The sequence below is a fragment of the Mesoplodon mirus genome, assembly GCF_964341445.2.
Source record: "Mesoplodon mirus genome assembly, chromosome: 1".
Taxonomy (NCBI): Eukaryota; Metazoa; Chordata; class Mammalia; order Artiodactyla; family Ziphiidae; genus Mesoplodon; species Mesoplodon mirus.
Window position 1 is genome coordinate 213,597,987 of NC_138976.1, and position 18,838 is coordinate 213,616,824.

At 46.8% G+C, this 18,838-nt stretch overlaps 1 protein-coding gene across 1 annotated transcript in view; it reads left to right on the forward strand.

Annotated features, from left to right (window-relative positions):
• The window catches only part of SHC3 (SHC adaptor protein 3), a 151,559-nt gene that overhangs the window by 81,772 nt on the left and 50,949 nt on the right, over nt 1–18,838 (forward strand). The window contains exons 4-6 of the mRNA XM_082629213.1: nt 976–1,095; nt 4,610–4,663; nt 9,534–9,585. Of these exons, the coding sequence (XP_082485339.1) occupies nt 976–1,095; nt 4,610–4,663; nt 9,534–9,585 (226 nt within the window). The remainder of the gene's footprint in view (nt 1–975; nt 1,096–4,609; nt 4,664–9,533; nt 9,586–18,838) is intronic.

The window sequence follows — 18,838 nt, forward strand, 5'->3', positions numbered from 1 at the left end:
ACTGGGTTTCAGGCAGAGAACTTTGGATGAAGACTCATCTAGATGTGCCAGCCTGTGTTCCAGTCAGCCCACAGGGGACATAGAAGCCAGGCAAGGCTCCAGAATCTTGAATACAGGGACTAGGAGGGCATCTGAGAACTGAGATAAGGAACCTCATCTTTCACAGCCACTGGGTACCCGACCGGCAAGTCTCGGGGTTCCCTCTCAGGCCTCTTGGTGAAAGTGGTGGAAACAATGTCGATATCTGGGCTTCACCCCTGGTATGCTTAACCAGAATCTCTGGGGTGGGACCCAGACATCTCTATTTTTAAATAGCTCTGGTAGGGAATTCAAAAGCGATGCCTGCTTGGTTAAGAACTAGTCTTAATGGGCATCTCAAAAGAGGGCATGTTCTACTCTGAAAAGGAAGGAAGGGACAGCTAGTGGGTCCCTGTGCCAAGGACAGTTCTGAAGGGCTGGTTGATGCACCAGTTAGAGCAGCACTGGGTCTGTCCATCCTTGTGCTGGCTCCAGACCCCTGAGTTTTAACTGGACCATTTAGTTGCTCATCAGCCCCATGAGCTGCTCCATTTCAGTCTGGTCCTGAGTAGTTTGATTCCTGGTAGGATGAAACTGGCTTCTGAGGCTGCAAAGCTTCAGGCCCTGGCCTGTGGCGCCTTCCTGGGACTTATGAGTGACCCCATGAGACACATCCCAACAGGAGCTGCCTGGTATACTGACACCTCTGACCTTCCAGCAGAGTCCTCATCTCAGTGTGTGTATATTAGGTGCTTTACAGTTTGCCTATTGCGTACTCTAGAGTTTGTGTGTTAGTGTCAGATCCCACACTCCCAGCTCATTCCTGGAATGTTGCCTTCACATGCCCGATGAGAGGGGACAGTGGAGGTTGAAGGTGTGGAAGATAACAGCGTAGAGGCCTTGACAATGTGGCCTCCTGTGAACGGAAAGCTAAAATAATGCTGCTTGATTTCACAGCCTCCGAGCAAAATGTTGTCCAGCATCCTGGGCAAGAGCAACCTCCAGTTTGCGGGGATGAGCATCTCCCTGACCATATCCACCGCCAGCCTGAACCTGCGGACCCCAGACTCGAAACAGGTCTGTAGATGCTCAGGCCCTACCCTGCCCATAGCCCCCAAACAGTGGCTGTTGCACAGGGCTTCCCATTTCCAGCTTTACCGGGTCCCTGCGGAGCACATTTGTGTAAAATTTTCACCAGTCCACAAACTCTGACCACTTCCAAAGGTCGCCAACAGAATGATAGATGGAATTGGGTCTCTTGAATTCTGCCATAAATTACCTTTTTTTTCTGAGGATAATGCATGAACTCATCGGTTTACTTACAGTGTAAAAAGAGGTGTGTGTATGTGCAGAAGTCTCCTCTCAATGTCCTTGACCTATTTTGCTTTCTTTAATATTGTATTTTGTTGGTTCTAGAGTCCACATTTTATCTTCACATTTATCATCTTTGAGATGGTGGCATGTCATGGTTTAATTGACAGTATTTTTTATTTCTTTGTGGGTTGTTATTTTGGAGCCTCTCTTAGTTGACAGGGTCATGGGTTGATGCAGTATGGCGCATGTGTGGCATGTCCAGTGCGGACGGGGTCCTTACTGACTGAGGTGGGGACGACGATGCTTACTGAGGCAAACTCTTACGAGAGTTGGGTTTTTCTTCAGTGTCTATATCTTAAGTTTCTCTGATTGTTAGTTCCTTTAGCTGGGAAAGTGGGTGTATGAGTAGCTGTCCTGGAGCCAGCAGGGGAGTTCTGAAAGCCAAAGGAGGCAAAGGAGGTGAAGATGCTCATAAACCATAAAGGTGGGAGGTGGAGCGAAGCCACCCCTCACTTGCTCTGCCCAGTCTGGGCCTCTGTTGCTGTCAGTGTGAGCTGGGATTCAGATGTGCCTACATGCAGAGGGATGGGCAATCCACCAGACCTCTGAAGGACACACTTCCTGACTCTGGCAGTGTATTACCAGGGATGCCCAGGGGTACCTTCATGTTGCTATACATATTCATATTTATTGATTCCATATTCCCCAGGTAAGCAAGCAGCATCCCCAGCTTCATTTAGGATGAATGGGACACCACCGCACCCCTGCCCCAACCCAAGATGTTGAAATAAATTCTAGATCTAGCATAGAAATGAGAGGCAACACCTGGGCTGGGTTTTGACATAGTGGATGCCACTTCTCACTCCATTCCCTTGTCCTCACGCAACGGATGGATAATCCCCTGTCTTTTCTCATCGGCCCTTCCGAGGGATGGGTAACCAGTCATTAGGTGGCAGATTAAGAACGTGCAAGAGGCTCAGCGTTTCTCTGGAGCCGCCTCCTGCTGAGCACGTGGTGGCTCGGGGTGCACCTCGCTAGGCGCTGCCCTCACACGCTCACTTCCATTCTTTTTGTTTTTAACTGAAGTACAGTTGATTTACAATGTTGTGTTAATTCTGCTGTACAGCCAAGTGATTCCGTTATACATTTATATACATTCTTTTGAACATCCTCTTCCGTTATGGTTTATCACAGGATATTGAATCCAGTTCCCTGTGCTATGCAGTAGGACTTGTTGTTTATCTATTCTCTACGTAATGGTTTGCATTTGCTAACCCCAAACTCCCAATCCATCCCTCCGCCCTCTCTGACTGGGCAACCACAAGTCTGTTCTCTTTCACTGTTATTCATGTGGCTGCTGCACCTTTTGTTTCTAGGAATCCTCAGACCACAGTCCTCAATTCTGTGAGATCTTATCTCCTAATTCCCCCTTCTACCTCAAAAAATAAAAATAGGGAGAGAGAGGCAGACTCTCAGAGAAGAAACGATGAGGTCACCATGGTTGGCCTTCCCATCCTCGGTTAGGGGCTGGTTGGGCGTGTCCAGGTCTCATTGTCCTGCCCTTGGTTTATGTGGATGTGGGAGGGAGTGCGGGGCTGGGGGGATGCCTGGGGAATGGCAGCTCGTGTGACATGAGCACAGTCTGAGGAAGGTTTGGCAGAACCCAGAGCTCACCTCCCTCTGCCTTTCCCGAGTTAAGGGCCGGGCTGTAGCAAACAGAAGGAGCCCAAGTGGGCAGACCCTTCCCAAACCAGAGAGCCAGCAGAAAGGCAAAGCTAGCTCTCCTTCTCAGAGCTCTCAAGGAGAAGAAGCAAGATGAAACACCCTCAGAGCAAAACACATCCTTTAGTTAATTAACTCTAATTTTCTTACTCTCCTTTTCAATTTCTACCTCACCCAAAGGGACAACATACAATCACGCAGTAACGGTCACGTTGGCCAAATATGATTTCCATTTTTTTCTTAAATCTTTGTATTCACTTTGATTTCCAAACCCCAGCTTTAGAGCTGCTTTTGAATCAAAACTTAAATAAACAAAAAATTCAATAAGCAAAAAATGAACAACTTTAGAAGTCATAGTTTGTCATCATCTGGGGACTGGACTAGAGGCAGAATTCAGAAAGCTGCAAAGGGCAACTATCAGTCTGATCCAGCTGGGTTTGGGTACAGGCTACAGAGCTGGACTCATTGTTTTTATTCATCTATATACTCGGGTTTTTCTAGATCCTGAGTAGTTTTGCAAGTGCCAACAAGTGAAGTAGGCATTTAAAAATATCTCATTTTATCTTGTAATTCAGTTATAGTTTTGCTTTGAGTTTTCCTGGAGCATGGTTGGAAAAATCCCTTCGATGGTAGGATTACAGCTCTGTAAATTCTGCCTGCCTGCCTGCCGGCGAGGACCTGAGGGGGCTGTGCAGAAAGAAACCTGGTTATGCTGGGATGGAGATGAGAGTGCTGTTCCCACCCCCGGAAATTTACTTCAATGTCACTATGTTGTCTTTAAAAAGATAAAAATAGCATGGAAGACTTATGTAGCCTTTTAAATTTAGGGCAGCTCCTAATTTACTCAGTGTCTACTAAACCCCACTGTATGCTGCAGTTTATAATGCTAATGGAAATTTCCCAATTTAAAATTAACTTGGAACATCCTCGGTGGTTTTTAAATTGATAAATTACAAGAGTGCCTGAGAAGACACCAATTTTGATCTTGGATGCAGGCTTTCTAATTCATGTGCTCATGATACAAATGGGATGGATGAAGTAGGGGACAGCCACACTTCCCTCCACTCCAGCTATGGGGTCTGTACCAAAGACCCCATGTGTCTTTGGAAACAGAAACTGCACAGTTGACATGTTTTGGTGTGTGGCTGAGACGTTTTCCTTCTCAGAGAGACATGGTTGTTAAGATCACCTGTGTTCGGTCGCAGCTCTGCCTTTAACTAGCTGTAGAGCTTTGAGCCAGCTGCTTAGCCCCTCTGGGCCTCAGGCTCTTCATCTGTAAAATGGGATTGCAATAGTTCCTACCTCATAGGGCTGCTGTGAGACTTAAATGAGATAATTCTGGCAAAGCAGCTAGATGAGCGGCTGACGTTGTGAAAGTTCATTCAGGGTTATCTATTGTTATTACTTTTATCATTGTTATTTTCATTGGGTATGAAGTTTACCAATTTTCAGGAATCCTTGTGGATTTGTATTTCCTGCCAACAAACAGTTAAGTTTTCCAAGACATGGGAAGGGTAATAACGGCACATCTCATTTTGTGTTTTGGACCTGGCAGATTATAGCGAATCATCACATGCAGTCCATCTCCTTTGCCTCTGGCGGAGACCCGGTAAGTGCCCTTGGAGTTGTTTCCTCTTGCTCTTGTCAGAATTGCTGCGAAGGGCCCCTGCTTCAGAAGCATGCCTCTTAGGACCCTATAAAGAAAGTTAACTGTGATACCAACTATTTCCACTTCCCTTTCATAAGCTCTTCCTGACTCTCATTTTTTTTTAGGGGTAACCCAGGACAAGGACCTACCGTTAAATTTCATTTCATTAGTAAAAAGCTGTCAAAAATCCCTGAAGCACTGGCTTTCTTAAGGGGTAATGACATAGCTCCCTGGTTTCTCAAGTTGCTGGAATGCACTCGTGACTCTGCTAATCCTGCTTTGTTCCTGTTTTTCTACTGGCTCTCCCTTGGAGTCTTCCGTTTTTGGATTTTAAGTCTATTCAAAGGCTGTGAATTTACTTAGTCTGGTTTATTCATAAATATTTGAAATTGGTATTTTTCTCTCCAAATTTAACACTGTAGTCTTTTAATGCTTTGTTTTGCCAACAGGGAAGGAGTTTCAGAGATAGAGAGAGAAAAAGAGAGAGGATAGAGAATACGAGAATGTTCTAGTTTTCATTGCTTCTTTTATTAAGAAGGTGGAATAACAAGGGAATTTGCTCCCCACATTCGGTCAGGAATTCTGCGATACAATGCTAGCATTCAGTTTCAGTGTCAGGAAAGGCAGGACTCAGAAAACCACTTCCTCCTCAGGCAGGGCAGTGTTTCTGTTATCATTATTGTTGTTGGTATTATTTTGTCAAATTATCGGTAGGCAATGCTCAGATTTTATGTAAGAGTTTACTGGTCCAAGGTAGCCTGAGTAGTTAGTGCATTATATGACTCCTTATCCCAAGGCCAGGAACCTTGTCTATTTCTAGCCCGGGAAGGGGATTTTTTCCCATGCCCTGTGTTTAACTCATATATCTTTCCTCCCATACTCCTACCTGGGTAACCTGATTGCAGAACTGCTGTGGGCACATTGAAACCCAAATCGAGGGAGTGATCTCCACTGCTGGCTCCAATCTCCATGTTCCCACCTGCTACAGCCTCCAGGGAGGCATCACTCCTATCTCCCTAGCACTGAGCTCCTGCTGGGGAGATGCAGGCTGCAGGGAGAGGCCCCAGGCGTCTCCCTGTCTCAGACCCTTGAGCCAAGGGCACGGGCAGGAGAGGGATTTGGCCACCCTGCAGATAGTTCTTGGCCCTTAATCCTCTGCTAAATTGTCGCAGGATGACCAGAGCATTATTGAAACATCTCATTCAGTGGGTTCCACTGGCTTTGGCCCTATCTCATACTTAGGGTCTAATTTTCAGAAGTCTTCCAGGATGCTTTCCTCTTCTTTTTTCCTTCCCTTCCCTTCCTTTACTTTCTTTCCAATCCTTTAATTTATTATGATCCACTGCAAAATGAAATACCTCACTGAGATGTATGTTTAGAAAGTGGAAGTGTTCCAGAATCAAGCCCATCTAAGGAGCATTTCTGAAGATTACATCTAGACATAGGTATACACTCATTCTCTACCTGGACTACACATACACACATATCTATACTTATATCTGTAACTGGATCTACTTAATTTGCAGTGGCTGTCTACTTGCTTGCCTAATGGGATGCTTAGAACCATAGTTTCTTAAATTTGGAAGGTAACCCAGTTTGAAAAATAAGAGGCAGAAACGTTGCACACCTGCATCAATATCTCCTTTCAAGAACTTGTCTCAAACCTCATCTTCATGTTGACATTGAGTGGAGATGCAGAGATCTAGAAATGGAAAGCCAAAGACATTGTCCTGTGTTAAAATTATTTTATTCTCCACTATGCACAAAGACCCGTGAACTATTTTCAATTTTCCCTATCACCTCTTCTTAAAAAAAGGAAACATTCAGTGACCCTTAAAGTAATTCATAACTTTTAATATTTTTTTTTCTGATACAGAAAATGTCATGATTCCAGGGGACAGGAAGCCTGGTTACTTTTTATTTTAACCAATTCAAATGCACATCACATTGTGCATGAGTTCTCATTCCAAATTTATTTATAACCATTACAATTGGTATACCTTTTAAATAAAACCAACAATTCCGGGTCCTATTCCTTGTTCTGCTGCTAAGTATGTATCTACTTTTTGCTTTGTGCCTCAGTTTACTGGGTAAGAAAATGGTATTTTGAAATGTCAAATAAGACAGACTGGAAAACACAGTTAATCCCTGCAATTAAAAAAGGCATACTACAATTATAATGTACTATTATTAGCAGTTCTAAAAGATCACCAAAAGAATGCCAGAATAATGGTCAGGCTCAGAAAAACTTGGGGAGTGAGAACAAACATGGGTAAATACAGAACAAGCACTTGGCATCCCCATCTTTGGCACTTAGAGCGCTCACTGTGTGACTGGGTGATGTCAAGAACATTGTTTTAACAGCAATACACTCCCCCACTGTGCCGGGAATGCATCAATATTGGCATTGGAAAAGCTGTGTCCTTGGCTTGGCCACTGATCATCTGAGTGACAGGGACACATCACATCTCTTGCCTAGTCTTTCTTTCCTAGCTTGGAGCCAGAGGAGCATTTCTCAGACTGGAGTAAGAATTTAAAAAGAAGAATTTCCTTGTATATGCTACTAAGGTGGACTCAACTTAATTTTGTTACACAAATATGTACAAAAATAAATTACATATAGACTCCTTATGTTTATTCCTTTTATTAAACTGTAAATCCCAATCAAACTTGGAAATTAAGTACAAATAAACACAGTAAAGTCAATAACATTCAAAGTAAAATTAATTTACTGTGATGAGTGAAGTTTTGTTGAAACTAAATCTCTGCTCCCAATGTGACTCTAGAACTGGCTACCGTGGTGCAGAAGCCTTTGAGGTCAGCATCTCTCTACTACCACAGGCGCCAGATGACTCACTCCTTCCACTGATTTCTTCTATTCAAGTAAACACTTCAGTCGTACATCATTGTGTACAAATGTGACGTTAATTTGCTTCAGGTGGGGCAAAGCCATCTGACTGTTCTTTTCTCTCTGATTCTTTAAAAACCTGGCACCCATAATGTTGGAAACCCCACTGAAAATCTTGGCACTGAAATTGTGTGCAGAGCTTGATGGCACAGGTGTCATTCAGATGATCCTGCATATTACTGTACTAACTTTTAAGATTATCATAGAAATGAAAGCATAAAAAGAGATTCTGGTGACATCTCAAACACTGGAGAATATACCTGCCCCACCCTAGGGTTCCATGGATCTCAGACTGAGAAACGAGCGCTCCCTAAGTCCACTTCTGACATTCACATCTCCTGAATCCAGGAAGAGTGTCTATGATTACAAGCTACAATCCTTATTTTTGCCAGTAACTTCAGATTCTGACCCGATCTTCCTTGATGAAATGGCAGGAAGTCAGGTCGACCGGTTTGATGGTCTCCCACTCCCTTTCCCAGGTCAGTCTGTGAATACACCAAAGGGCAGGGGCCTGAGCAGGAAGGGGAAACAGCTTAGATAGGCTACATGATGGAGAATGACCTCAGGGTAGCTGTTCAATATGTCAAGAGCTGCTGGAAGAGCTCTCTCCCTTCTTAGTCTTAATGGGTGTTTTTGAGTTCCAGGGCAGTGATGTTTGGAAAAGTGACTTGCACCCTGCAGTGGGTGCTCATAAGCACAGCATCCTCCTCCCCTGCCTCCACACTCACTTTCCCTCTTCCCCTCTCACATGGGAGGGTTTTCTGGAGACCTGTGGAGAAAGAAAGGGTCGTTTCTCCTGCCCATAGAGTATCACAAAGAAGGGAACTCACGACAGAGAATCTTGCAGATGCTGAAAGCATTGGGAGCTAATCAATAACCTTGGAGTCCTCCAAAACCAACACATGGGGGAAATATCCAAAACAGTGGGGAGACCTTTACCAGTTGCCCCCCCGAGACTTTTTGAATGTTGAAAATGTCAACTTTGCAGGAAAGTCTTTCTTTGGCTTTCAAGAATTAAGAGAGTTATTGTTTCCTCTGTTTAGAAACTAAAATTCACATGGTCGCCTCGGATCACTCCTGAGGTCATCATTTCCTCTGCGTGCCAAGTAGATGAGGCAGGCGAGGGGACTTATATTTCATGTGTAAGGGTGAGACTTCTAAATAGAGCTCATGCTTTGGAAACATCTTAAAAGGATTAAAATGACTACTTATGTCCTCGTATCCGTATCTCATCCACCCACGAAGGATGTTTGCAACCAGCCTTTGAACATCACTTCTCATTTTCTCAGTGTGGTCCCCAGATCAGCAGCAGCACCTGGTTGCTTGTCAGAAATGTACATTTCGGGGCCTTGCCTCAGACCTGCTGAATCGGATACCCTGGGCTGGAGCTCAGCAACCTGTGCTGTCACGAGCCCTGCCGGGGATTCTGACCCCAGCTCAGATTTGAGGATCGTTGGTGGAGACACCTGACAGCAGTGGCTCTCAGCCTTGGTTCATGATAGAATCATCTGGGGAGCTTTTAAAATTCCTTGATGCCTGGGCCTCACATCCACTCCAGTTAAATCAGCTTATCTGGGAGGTGGGACTCAGGTATTGGTGTTTTTATAGCTCCTCGGTGATCTGACATGCTGAGAATGGATGCTGTTCACACCCTTGCTGCTCAAAGTGTGGGTGTGGCGAAGCCGCATCCGTGTCTTGTGAGAGCCGTCTGCAGATGCAGAACCTCGGGCCCAGCTCCTGGCCTGCGGAGTCAGAATCTGCATTTCACAAGATCCCCGGTGATTCCTGCCCACTGTACAGTCTGAGAAATGCTGGGCTGTCAGCAGGGCTACTCTTGATGACTGAGCTGCTGTATGCATGATGTGTCTGCTGTCCTGTCTTCACCTGTGATTACTGATGTGACATCTCATTTTTCTTTCACAGGATACAACAGACTACGTTGCCTACGTAGCTAAGGACCCTGTTAATCGCAGAGGTAAGCCATGTGTGACTTTCGTCATCTCTCACTCATGAGCAGCCAGGCTTAACAATGGATACCAGATGGTCCTCATGATCTCAGCCTTCTTCCTCCAAACAGTGTCATATGGTACTGTTAGCGATAATTGAGGTTTGCAGGCAGTGAAGCGTGGCGGCACACCTGGCTGGGTTAGGAGATGCTGGATGTCTGGGAGCTTTAAACACACACCTGTATCTGGATGGCTAGAGCTTGGTACACCTGACCTGCGCACGGCAGCTCCCACTCATACTCCGAAGGTGCCCTCAGTTACACCTGAAGACTTCGCAAACCGCTGGCCTCCTGCCCAGCTACAGCTCCTTGTGCGTCCACTGCCAACGAAGTCTCCCCGAGAAGCCTCATGCTGCTCTGCATGACCCTGGAAGCCAGTGTCCAAGCTCAGGTGCTTCCCACTTACACCCCGCAAAGGTGCTAGGGCCTCAGACACAGGCTGGGTAGGGGTTTTGAAACATCCAAGTACTTCCCATCTTCATGGAACCTTTATTCCTAGACCCTCCCTCCATACCCACCACCCCATTTCTTTCATCATTTACAAAACCAAAGGGTCCCCCTCTCTGATGTTAACAAGCTTGGGCAGGTGGGCTGACTAGGGGGCGCTACCCTTGAATCCCGGGCAGCCACCGGGTGCTGCACAACTCCAATTTAGAACTCACTGACGGAGGTCACCTGTGGGGTTTGTAACACTGCAGATGGCACTTCCCTCTACCACCCATTGCTTTCCCACCTCCTCCCACCCTCTACCCCAGGTACCCATTGTTAAGATTTCCTAGTTGGCTTTGCAGAAGTTTTATATCTGTCCATATACATATATATACTCTTCTTCTTTTAAAATTTCACCACAGATGAGATTTTAGCATTCAGTTTTCCCACCAACCTTGGGGAGGGGGAGGTGACAGGCTGCACTCATCCCAGAGTTAACACTTGTTGAAGTTCTTCCTTTATTTTTGTTTGTTCTAAGTTCACTTCAAGTAATCCTAGACTTTTTTTTTTCACACCCTTAATGGCTCCTAGGTCAATGGTTCTGAAAATGAACTATACTTTAGAATCACCTGGGGAGCTTTAAAAAAACTCAGTGTTCAGGCCTCAGAGAGGGGTGCCCAGGCAACTGTATTTTTTAAAAGCTCTTCAGATGATTCTCATGTACAGCCAGGGCTGAGAAATCAGGCTCTAGGTCCAGACCCTGAAGGAGTTTAACCCTGTGCAATTTGACCTAGGGCCGTGGAAGCATACAAGCTGATACCTTGTTTCACGGCTGCAAACCAGCAGCAGCACCTTCGGTCCACAGTACCTTTTCAAAGTCATGGAAATCAGGATCCACTCCATGTGCTCCGTGGTTGCTGGACCAGCTCCCTTTGGGACCCTCATGCAGTGCTGGTGTGAAGACAAACGCCAGACCTCTGAGCTGTTGCTGGTGCTTTGGGGGCACCAGCAGCATAGGGGTCCTTTGAGATGCTTGATAGGAGAGGATCACTCCCTCCTTCCAGTTATCTGTTGCCTGTAACAAATCTTAATGGCCTAATAGCCATCATTTAAAAATATCATTTGATATGATGAAGTATCAAGTGTCCAGGCAGGGCTCAGTTGGCCAATTCTTCTGCTCTCTGTGGCATCAATGGGGTATTGGGTGGTCTTTGGCTGGTGGCTGGCCTGGTCTAGAGGGTCCAAGCTGACTTCACTTCCACGCCTTGGACCTTGGCAGGGAGGACAAGAAGCCAAAGCCAGCAGGGTCCTTCTCCCTCTGCAAGGAGTCTCAGGGTCCCTCCAAGTGGCCCCTGAATCGGGGCAGTAGGACTTCCCACATAGCAACTCTGGGCTCCATGATGCCAAAGTGGATGCCAAAGACCAGGCACCGCTTCATCTCTGTCATAGTTGACTAGTCAAAGCTGTCCCAGGCAGCTCAGATTCAGGGGAGGGGAACCAGACCTGCCCTCCGACAGGAATTTGCAGCCTTCCTCATCCATCACATCTCTGTTCCCGCACGAACACAGGCAGCCCCAGCCTCCTGGGAGGCAGTGTGGGAAGGTAGGGGAGTCATAGATCTGGCCATGAACAGTATGTCAGAGCACGCTTTGCCTCCATCTGATATGTGTCCACCCACCGTTATGTGTCCACCCACCGTTGCCTCCTTCCGCAAGGAGCTGGGGGAGGGCTCCCCCGGCTGCTCTCTTCTCTTTCCTCCTGCCCTAGGCTGGGAAGAGAGTTTAATTGAATAAGAATGGCCTTTGCCATGCAGGAGTCAGATTAGCAAGAAATTCTGGGAGTGAATGTTCTTATTTGGACTCTTAAATATCCAACTCCCCACGCAGAGGCCCCAGTGGATGTGCTGACCCCATTGTGGTTCCCTGACTGCAGGCAGAGCTACTCAAGGCAGGCAGAGCTACTCAAGGCAGGCAGGCTACTCAAGGCACATTTGGAGCCCGGAAAGTCTTCTGTCAAAATCCTGCAGAGATGGGTCAAAGTCCCTCACCGTTATCATTTGTCCTTTCCACACTGATTCCTGCTTATACATTCTGGTGTGTGTGTTTGGGTAATCTAGCGGTATTTACAGTGAGAAAAAAATTATATTTTTCTCTCTAGTATCAAGAATCCATGGTTTATATAATTAATCTGGTGGAAGGGCAAAGGATCTCTGACCCATGTCATTAAGCTCTGTGGTAACCACCACCATCCTGAGGGGATAAAGATGGAAAATGAGTGAAGTTTCATGAGGTTGGCACCTTAGAGCTGAAAGGCAGGGCTGACAGGAGACCTGGAGGGTGACTACTGATATATGTAGGATAAAACGCCCAACAAATCAGGCTTTGCTGGATCCTAATATACCATTTTCTTTTCACATTGGAATTTATATTACTACCCAAGGACTCCCATTCCCTGAAACCTAATGTCTATTGGTTCAAAATGGACTATTTGGGTCACAAAAGTGCATAAAAATTAATGTCCTGATTAGACATATGGCTGCCTGCAAGTGGCATGTACTTCCTATAATTTATAACCACAATCGCATCCCTGTTCAGGCGCCTTCTGGAACTCCTGAACTTGCCTGGAAAGTCATATCCTATGGTGCTGACCTGATGGTAGAGAGGCCTGAGTGTTCAGCCGGTATAGCTTCTAACACATCCTGCTGCCCTTTTCCCAAGATTTCCTGAATAAGGGGGAAACGTGGTGACTGGGCTTGAGAGGGAAGCCCCCCGTGGACTACTGCTTCACATGGCTGCGCTTCCTTCTCCAGGCTTCTCTACTAGCTCACGGTCATTTCAACCCTGAATTTAGGGTTCCTCTGGCCTCAGACAGTTGTAGGCCGCAGGAGGTGACTTTCTGGGAGAAACTTAAAGAGTATGAACTCCTTAAATAATACAGAGCCTTCTCTGGCTTTTCTTTCCCCTAGGAGTAAAACCTCTTCTGTATAATAGGTGAAAGCAATGATTTATTTTTTTAAGCCAGGAGGTTAAATTCCATCTCATAACACTGTGGTGGGAGGTTAATTTTCCTGTGAGTGAATGATTAGGTTGTTTCCCATATCTGGTTTTCGTCAACCATGGTTTTTTATGTTTTTTTTTTTTAAATAAACAAGCCAGTCCCTGGGCTCTAAATACCCTGTGCCAAAGACTGTGAATGTTCCTGCGTAGCTCAAGCTTCTGGCTGAAAGTCAGACTTGTGTAGTTACCAGCCTGCTGCACATCTCTGCTCAGAAGCCTCCTAGCCCCCTCATCTTGACAAGCCACAGAGCTAAGTCTTTCCTTCCACCACAAAGTATCTGCTTGTCTCACTCATCACGATGTGAGCTCACTCCTGCTCTATCCCCTATCTCGTTTCCTGTGATCTCCCCTCACCTCCACTCCAGCTCCACGGATCTTCTGGCTCTTCCTTGAATATGTCAAGCAAGCACCTGCCTCAGGGCCTTTGCACCTGTTGAGCCCTATGCCTGCAACATTCTTTGACTAGACCTTCCCATGGCTCACTTCCTGACTTCCTTCAGGCTTCTTCTGCGATGCCACCTCCTACATGGCTTTCCCTGGTCATCCTACATGTCACCCTACAACATCATTCTCATCACCCCCTTTATTTCACATTATTGTCTTTATGGTTGTATTAGTTTCCTGTGACTGCTGTAACAAATTACTGCAAACTTTGTGGCTCAAGACCACAAAAGTTTGCTCTCTCACAATTCTGGAGGCTAAGGGTCTGAAATCAAGGTGTCAACAGGGCCGTGCTCCCTCCAAACGTTCCAGGGGGGAAGGCTTCCTGCTTCTTCCAGCGTCTGTTGGCTCCAGGAGTCCTTGGCTTGTAGCTGCATCACTCTAGTCTTGGCCTCCATCTTCACATCACCTCCTCCTCTGTGTCTTTGTCACCTCCTCTTCTGACCCTTATAAGACACTTGTCATTGGATTTAGGGCCCACCCTAATCCAGAATGATCTCATTTTGAGTCCTTAATTACATCTGTAAAGACTCATTTTCACAAGTTCAGGGGGTCAGGATGTAGACAGGGCTTTGGCTACTGGGGGGGCACCATTCAACCCATTCTAATGGTATATTTTTCCTTCTTCATTTTCAGTGTCCACCTTCTAGACTGTAAGGTCAGTGAGAGCAGAAATCTGTTTTGTTACTTGCTGTATCTGGAGATCCTGGGGCAGAGCCTGGTACAGAGCTGGTGCTCCATAAGTGTCTATTGAGTGAAGTCTGCAGTAAATATTTTGTACATTTGCCTTGTGCTCATGTGCAAGAATTTTCTTAGGGTTTATACCTCTGGGACAAATCACTGTGTTCTGGGACATCTTCAGTTTTTTAAAAATGGTTATTTCACTTTATAATTCCACAAGTGGCACAGGAGGGCTCCTTGGCTTCAGCTCTTGTTCAACGCTTGGCATTTCAGACTTTTAAATCCCTGCCAGTCTGATGGGTGCAACATTATCTCCTCATAAAGTTTTAGTTTTCCACTCTGGGGCTAGGACAGATATTAAACAACTCTTAATTAAGAGCATGGGAGCTGAATCTTGGAGTTCTTACCTGTCTCAGATCAAAAAAATCGGGAACAATGAGGAACGTGTGGATATATGACGTGAACAGACTAGGGTTGGCTGAAAACTATGCTTGAGTTTGGAGTCTCCAGCTCTCTGGTAAGAATTCCCTGGTGTTCAGTGTTCCTTTTAAGGGGTGAGAGTTATCAGCCCACTAAGAGGAAGAGACAGCAGTCATTGTTTGGTAGGATGTTTTTCTGATTAGGTAATGACTCCAGGTGTCTCCGAGGTTCCCTATGTCAGTCACCAGTTGGTAGAGAACTTGGCTATGAATTTGAACTCTTGGAGAGTCCGTGAGTCTAGATAAGAGGACAGTGGGACAGTCTGAGATGGGACCCTTTCAAGGGCTGGGCTGCCTTGTGGAGGCCAGATGGCTGTGAAGTACGAGTTGGGTTTGTGTGGGTGTGGGTGGGAGGGGTCATGACTTCTTAAAAGAGCAGCACAGATCCTGAGAGGTTTTCTGCTCATACTTGCAGAGTCGCCCCATGAAAACAATGCCCACTGAGGTGGGGTGGCCCATCCCACAGGGTGTGGAAGCAGCGACTGTGGTGGGAAACACATGCTGGAGCCTCTGTCTATAGTCACTGATCTGAGATAGAGCGGGTATTACCCCATATTCATACGTAAAGGGTGCAGTGAGCCAGTGACACCCTTTCTGTATGTCAGCTGCTCCTGACCACAGAGGGGGTGGGGAAGTGGGGTCTTACTTTTACAAAGCAAAAAAAATAAAATAAAAACAAAAACCCAACAATAATCTAATCAGCTAAGATAAGGAATCAACCCCTCCAGACTCAAAATGATAAAGAAAAATATTTCAAAGATGGAAGGATGAATTTCTATCCATCATCATTATGATGAACCTCACCCAAAGTATTTATCTTGATTTGAGATAATAAATGACAGTGTGATGCTTTCAGGGCCAACAAGACATCTTGAACTTTATTTTTTCTTTATTGTATTATTTTTAACATCTTTTAAAAGATATTTTTATAATATACATACTATTATATTAACACAGGAATATATGTTCATAATTTATAAATAAGTAGATGCATATTTGGGACACATGCTCAGTATAGTAGAGAGTTCTTCACTAGTAAGCATGAGAAAATCTTGACAATTTCTTATTTACAGAAGTAAAGCCTTGAGGGCTTCCCCGGTGGCGCAGTGGTTGAGAGTCCGCCTGCCAATGCAGGGGACACGGGTTCATGCCCCGATCCAGGAAGATCCCACATGCCGTGGAGCGGCTGGGCCCGTGAGCCATGGCCGCTGAGCCTGCGCATCCGGAGCCTGTGCTCCGCAATGGGAGAGGCCACAACAGTGAGAGGCCCACATACCGTTAAAAAAAAAAAAAAAAGAGAAGTAAAGGCTTTTTGGGTGTTTGGTGCCTGTGATAGGCATTGCTAGCGCTCACTGATGTCCTGACCTCACTCCTTCCAAGCTCCCAGGAGACTGTACTACCAGCCTCTCCTGGGTGGAGCAGGAGCCAGGCGACAGTTCTGTGTGAGAGCAGAGTGGATGAGGCGGTTAGTGCTGGTGCAAGGCCCTGTTGTCCCTTTCTTCCCTGGCTTGGGAGCAGGCCTTGTGTTGGAATTCAGGATTGAAAGATCAAAGCAGCTTGGTTCACGGCGTCACCACCTGGAGAGTTGCCCAGAAATGAACAAGTGAGAATGGGATTGTTTTCAGCCACTAAGATGCTGGGGCTGTTTGTTATGGTGGCGTCGCTTGCCTGTGCTGACTAACGGAGCAGCCATCCCAGGCAGGGCTCAGAGAGCTAGCTCAGATGAATGGAGGCCCCAGATGGCCAGGGCAGTCTTGAACACCGATGAGCAGGTGCAGCCACTGGCCTCTGGACTTATTTGGAGCCATTGGGAAACTTGCGGAGGGACTTCGGACCTGCCAGTGCGGGGAAGATGTGTGGTTGACCCATTAGGAGGCTGCTGTGTGAGGAAAGACGCTGTGCCCCAGTTCTATCTGGCATGATTACAAGGGCCGCAGCACATCCTGCTCTCAAGTGGCTCATCCCAGGTGGGGAGTAGTCTTTGTGGTGAGGCCTGATGAAGTCCCCTCACTAGTGTCAGGGCTGAGCTGGCTGCTGTGGGGTCTGAGCTGGCTTTCCTGGAAAGTGACATAAGCCTTGCTTATTGGTCAGAGAGTGAGACCAGCATGGGCAGACAAGCACCCCCCACCTCCACCCCGGAGACGCCGCCCCCCCACTACTGCACCACTGCCAAAGAGCCCGTCCCCTTCAGAAGGGATAGAATGAGGAATGACCCCATTTTGCTGCTCCTATGTTTGTTTTGGGCCATGTTTTAGGCTTTACAACATCATTCTGAGTCTTGATTCTGGGCCCCACCACTCTGTACCTGCCTCTCATCCAGTTCTTCTCCTTCTTGTTCATGAATGACACCTCCATCCATCCTTTCCTCATGGGATGTAAAACAAGCAGCCCCGATGGTTACCTGTGGCGAGGACCTCATCATTCCTCACACACACTGAGTCACACAGATGAGGTTAGAAGACAGTGGCTTTTCGCTAAAGACTGTTGCAACAGTCAGAGAAAATACAGGTCCAGAGAGACTGTCAGCTCAGGGTTAGATCTGGATTTGGAGTGGGTTTCTGGAACACAGAGGGGCCATTCTACGGAAGGATCCTCAGACCTAGCCAACAGATGACGTTTTCATGGTCCACCGAGGAATGAGCCAGGCCCCAGAACCTGCAGTCGTGCTTTAATTCTGCGTCTGCAGTTCCTGTCACCCTCTGGTATCTAGACCAGATGCCAGGGCTCCAACCTCACCGAGTGAGGGTGCTTCCACCCAGAGCCCTGCATCTTCCCAATGTCCCAGGACCCGATTTAAAGAAGACTCACTTCCAACCTCGTGCTCTCTAGTGTGTAGAAGATGACGGGGCCGTGTGGATTGATCGTATGGCCCCCTCTGCAGAAACCTTGCTCTTCATTCACTAAGGCTAGGGCACTGCTTTTCTCCTTAAAAGAAAAATAAGCTTCACTTACTTGGCCCGTCCCCAGTTTTTATTCTGTTTCTCCGAAGTACTGGCCAGCCAGTTCTCTTGGCTGGTGCTGATGCTGCGTGAAGGGGGCAGGTGTGGCTGGAAACACAGGGCAGGTGGGGCAGCCAGGTGTCTTTCTCTCACTCTGTCTTAGACTCCTACTTCCTTATTGGCTGGAAAGACACCTCCACTGCTATCCGTTAACGAACAACCCCATGACTCCAACAGCTGCTTAATATGGCCTTGCTTTGTGCCTAACCGGGTTGATAATAAATACTAATATCAATAATAACATAAAACAATATCAATACTCAATAATAAAATACAGCCGGGACACCTGTCTCCTTGGACAAATCCCTTGGCCATATCTGAGATAGGGCTAATGTATCCAAGGGATTGCATTGCAGTCTGAAGCAGCAATCCGGTTACACTTGCTCTTCCCAGGAAATGCTTGTTCCTGTGTCCTCAGGAGCATGCTCCCTCTTCGAGCCTGGGGAGAGAAGAAGCCTGAGGCCCCCCACCCTAGCAGCCACCATCAGGGTGAGCTCTGTGGTGCCTGGCTGTCTTTGTGCGTGTAGAAGGCGGCATCGTGATGGAAAAGCGGCCAAACTGTGGAGGTGGTGATGTCTCTGTTCCTTCCCTCGCAGTTCCCACCTTAATGAGTCCTCTTTCTGTGCTCGCTTCTCCTGCAGCAGAGGGATGCTTCTGCATCTCCCTAATCACTGCTAGGGAATGGCTACCCCTGTAGCAATGCCTCTTCTCACTGCTGGGCACCCACTGTGCTCCTGGAGGAACTTCCCTGAAACACAATTGTATCCTAACTGGTGGCAAGAGAAAGATGGAGTGTGACACATGCATCTGTCATTTTCTCAAGGGAGGTGCTTTTATCCCGTTAGTAACAGAGCATGTCACGCTGGTCACGGGACAACGTGAAGGGGCTGGGACTCTTCTGTGGGATGCCATGGACGTATGTCTGGGGAGAAGACATTCTACTTCCTTGTAGAGCAGAGATGGGACCTTCTTTGGTGCCTTCCCCCACTCAACCCTCTTTTCTCCAAAGGTTCTGCATGGATTACACCACAGCCTGGCCACCAAGACAGCGGGCACCCCAAAGGGGTTAGGGGTTGCTCCAGGTCTATGAGGGGCCCTCGTCTGGCTGCCAACACCCCTTTTCTGAGAACTGGCATGA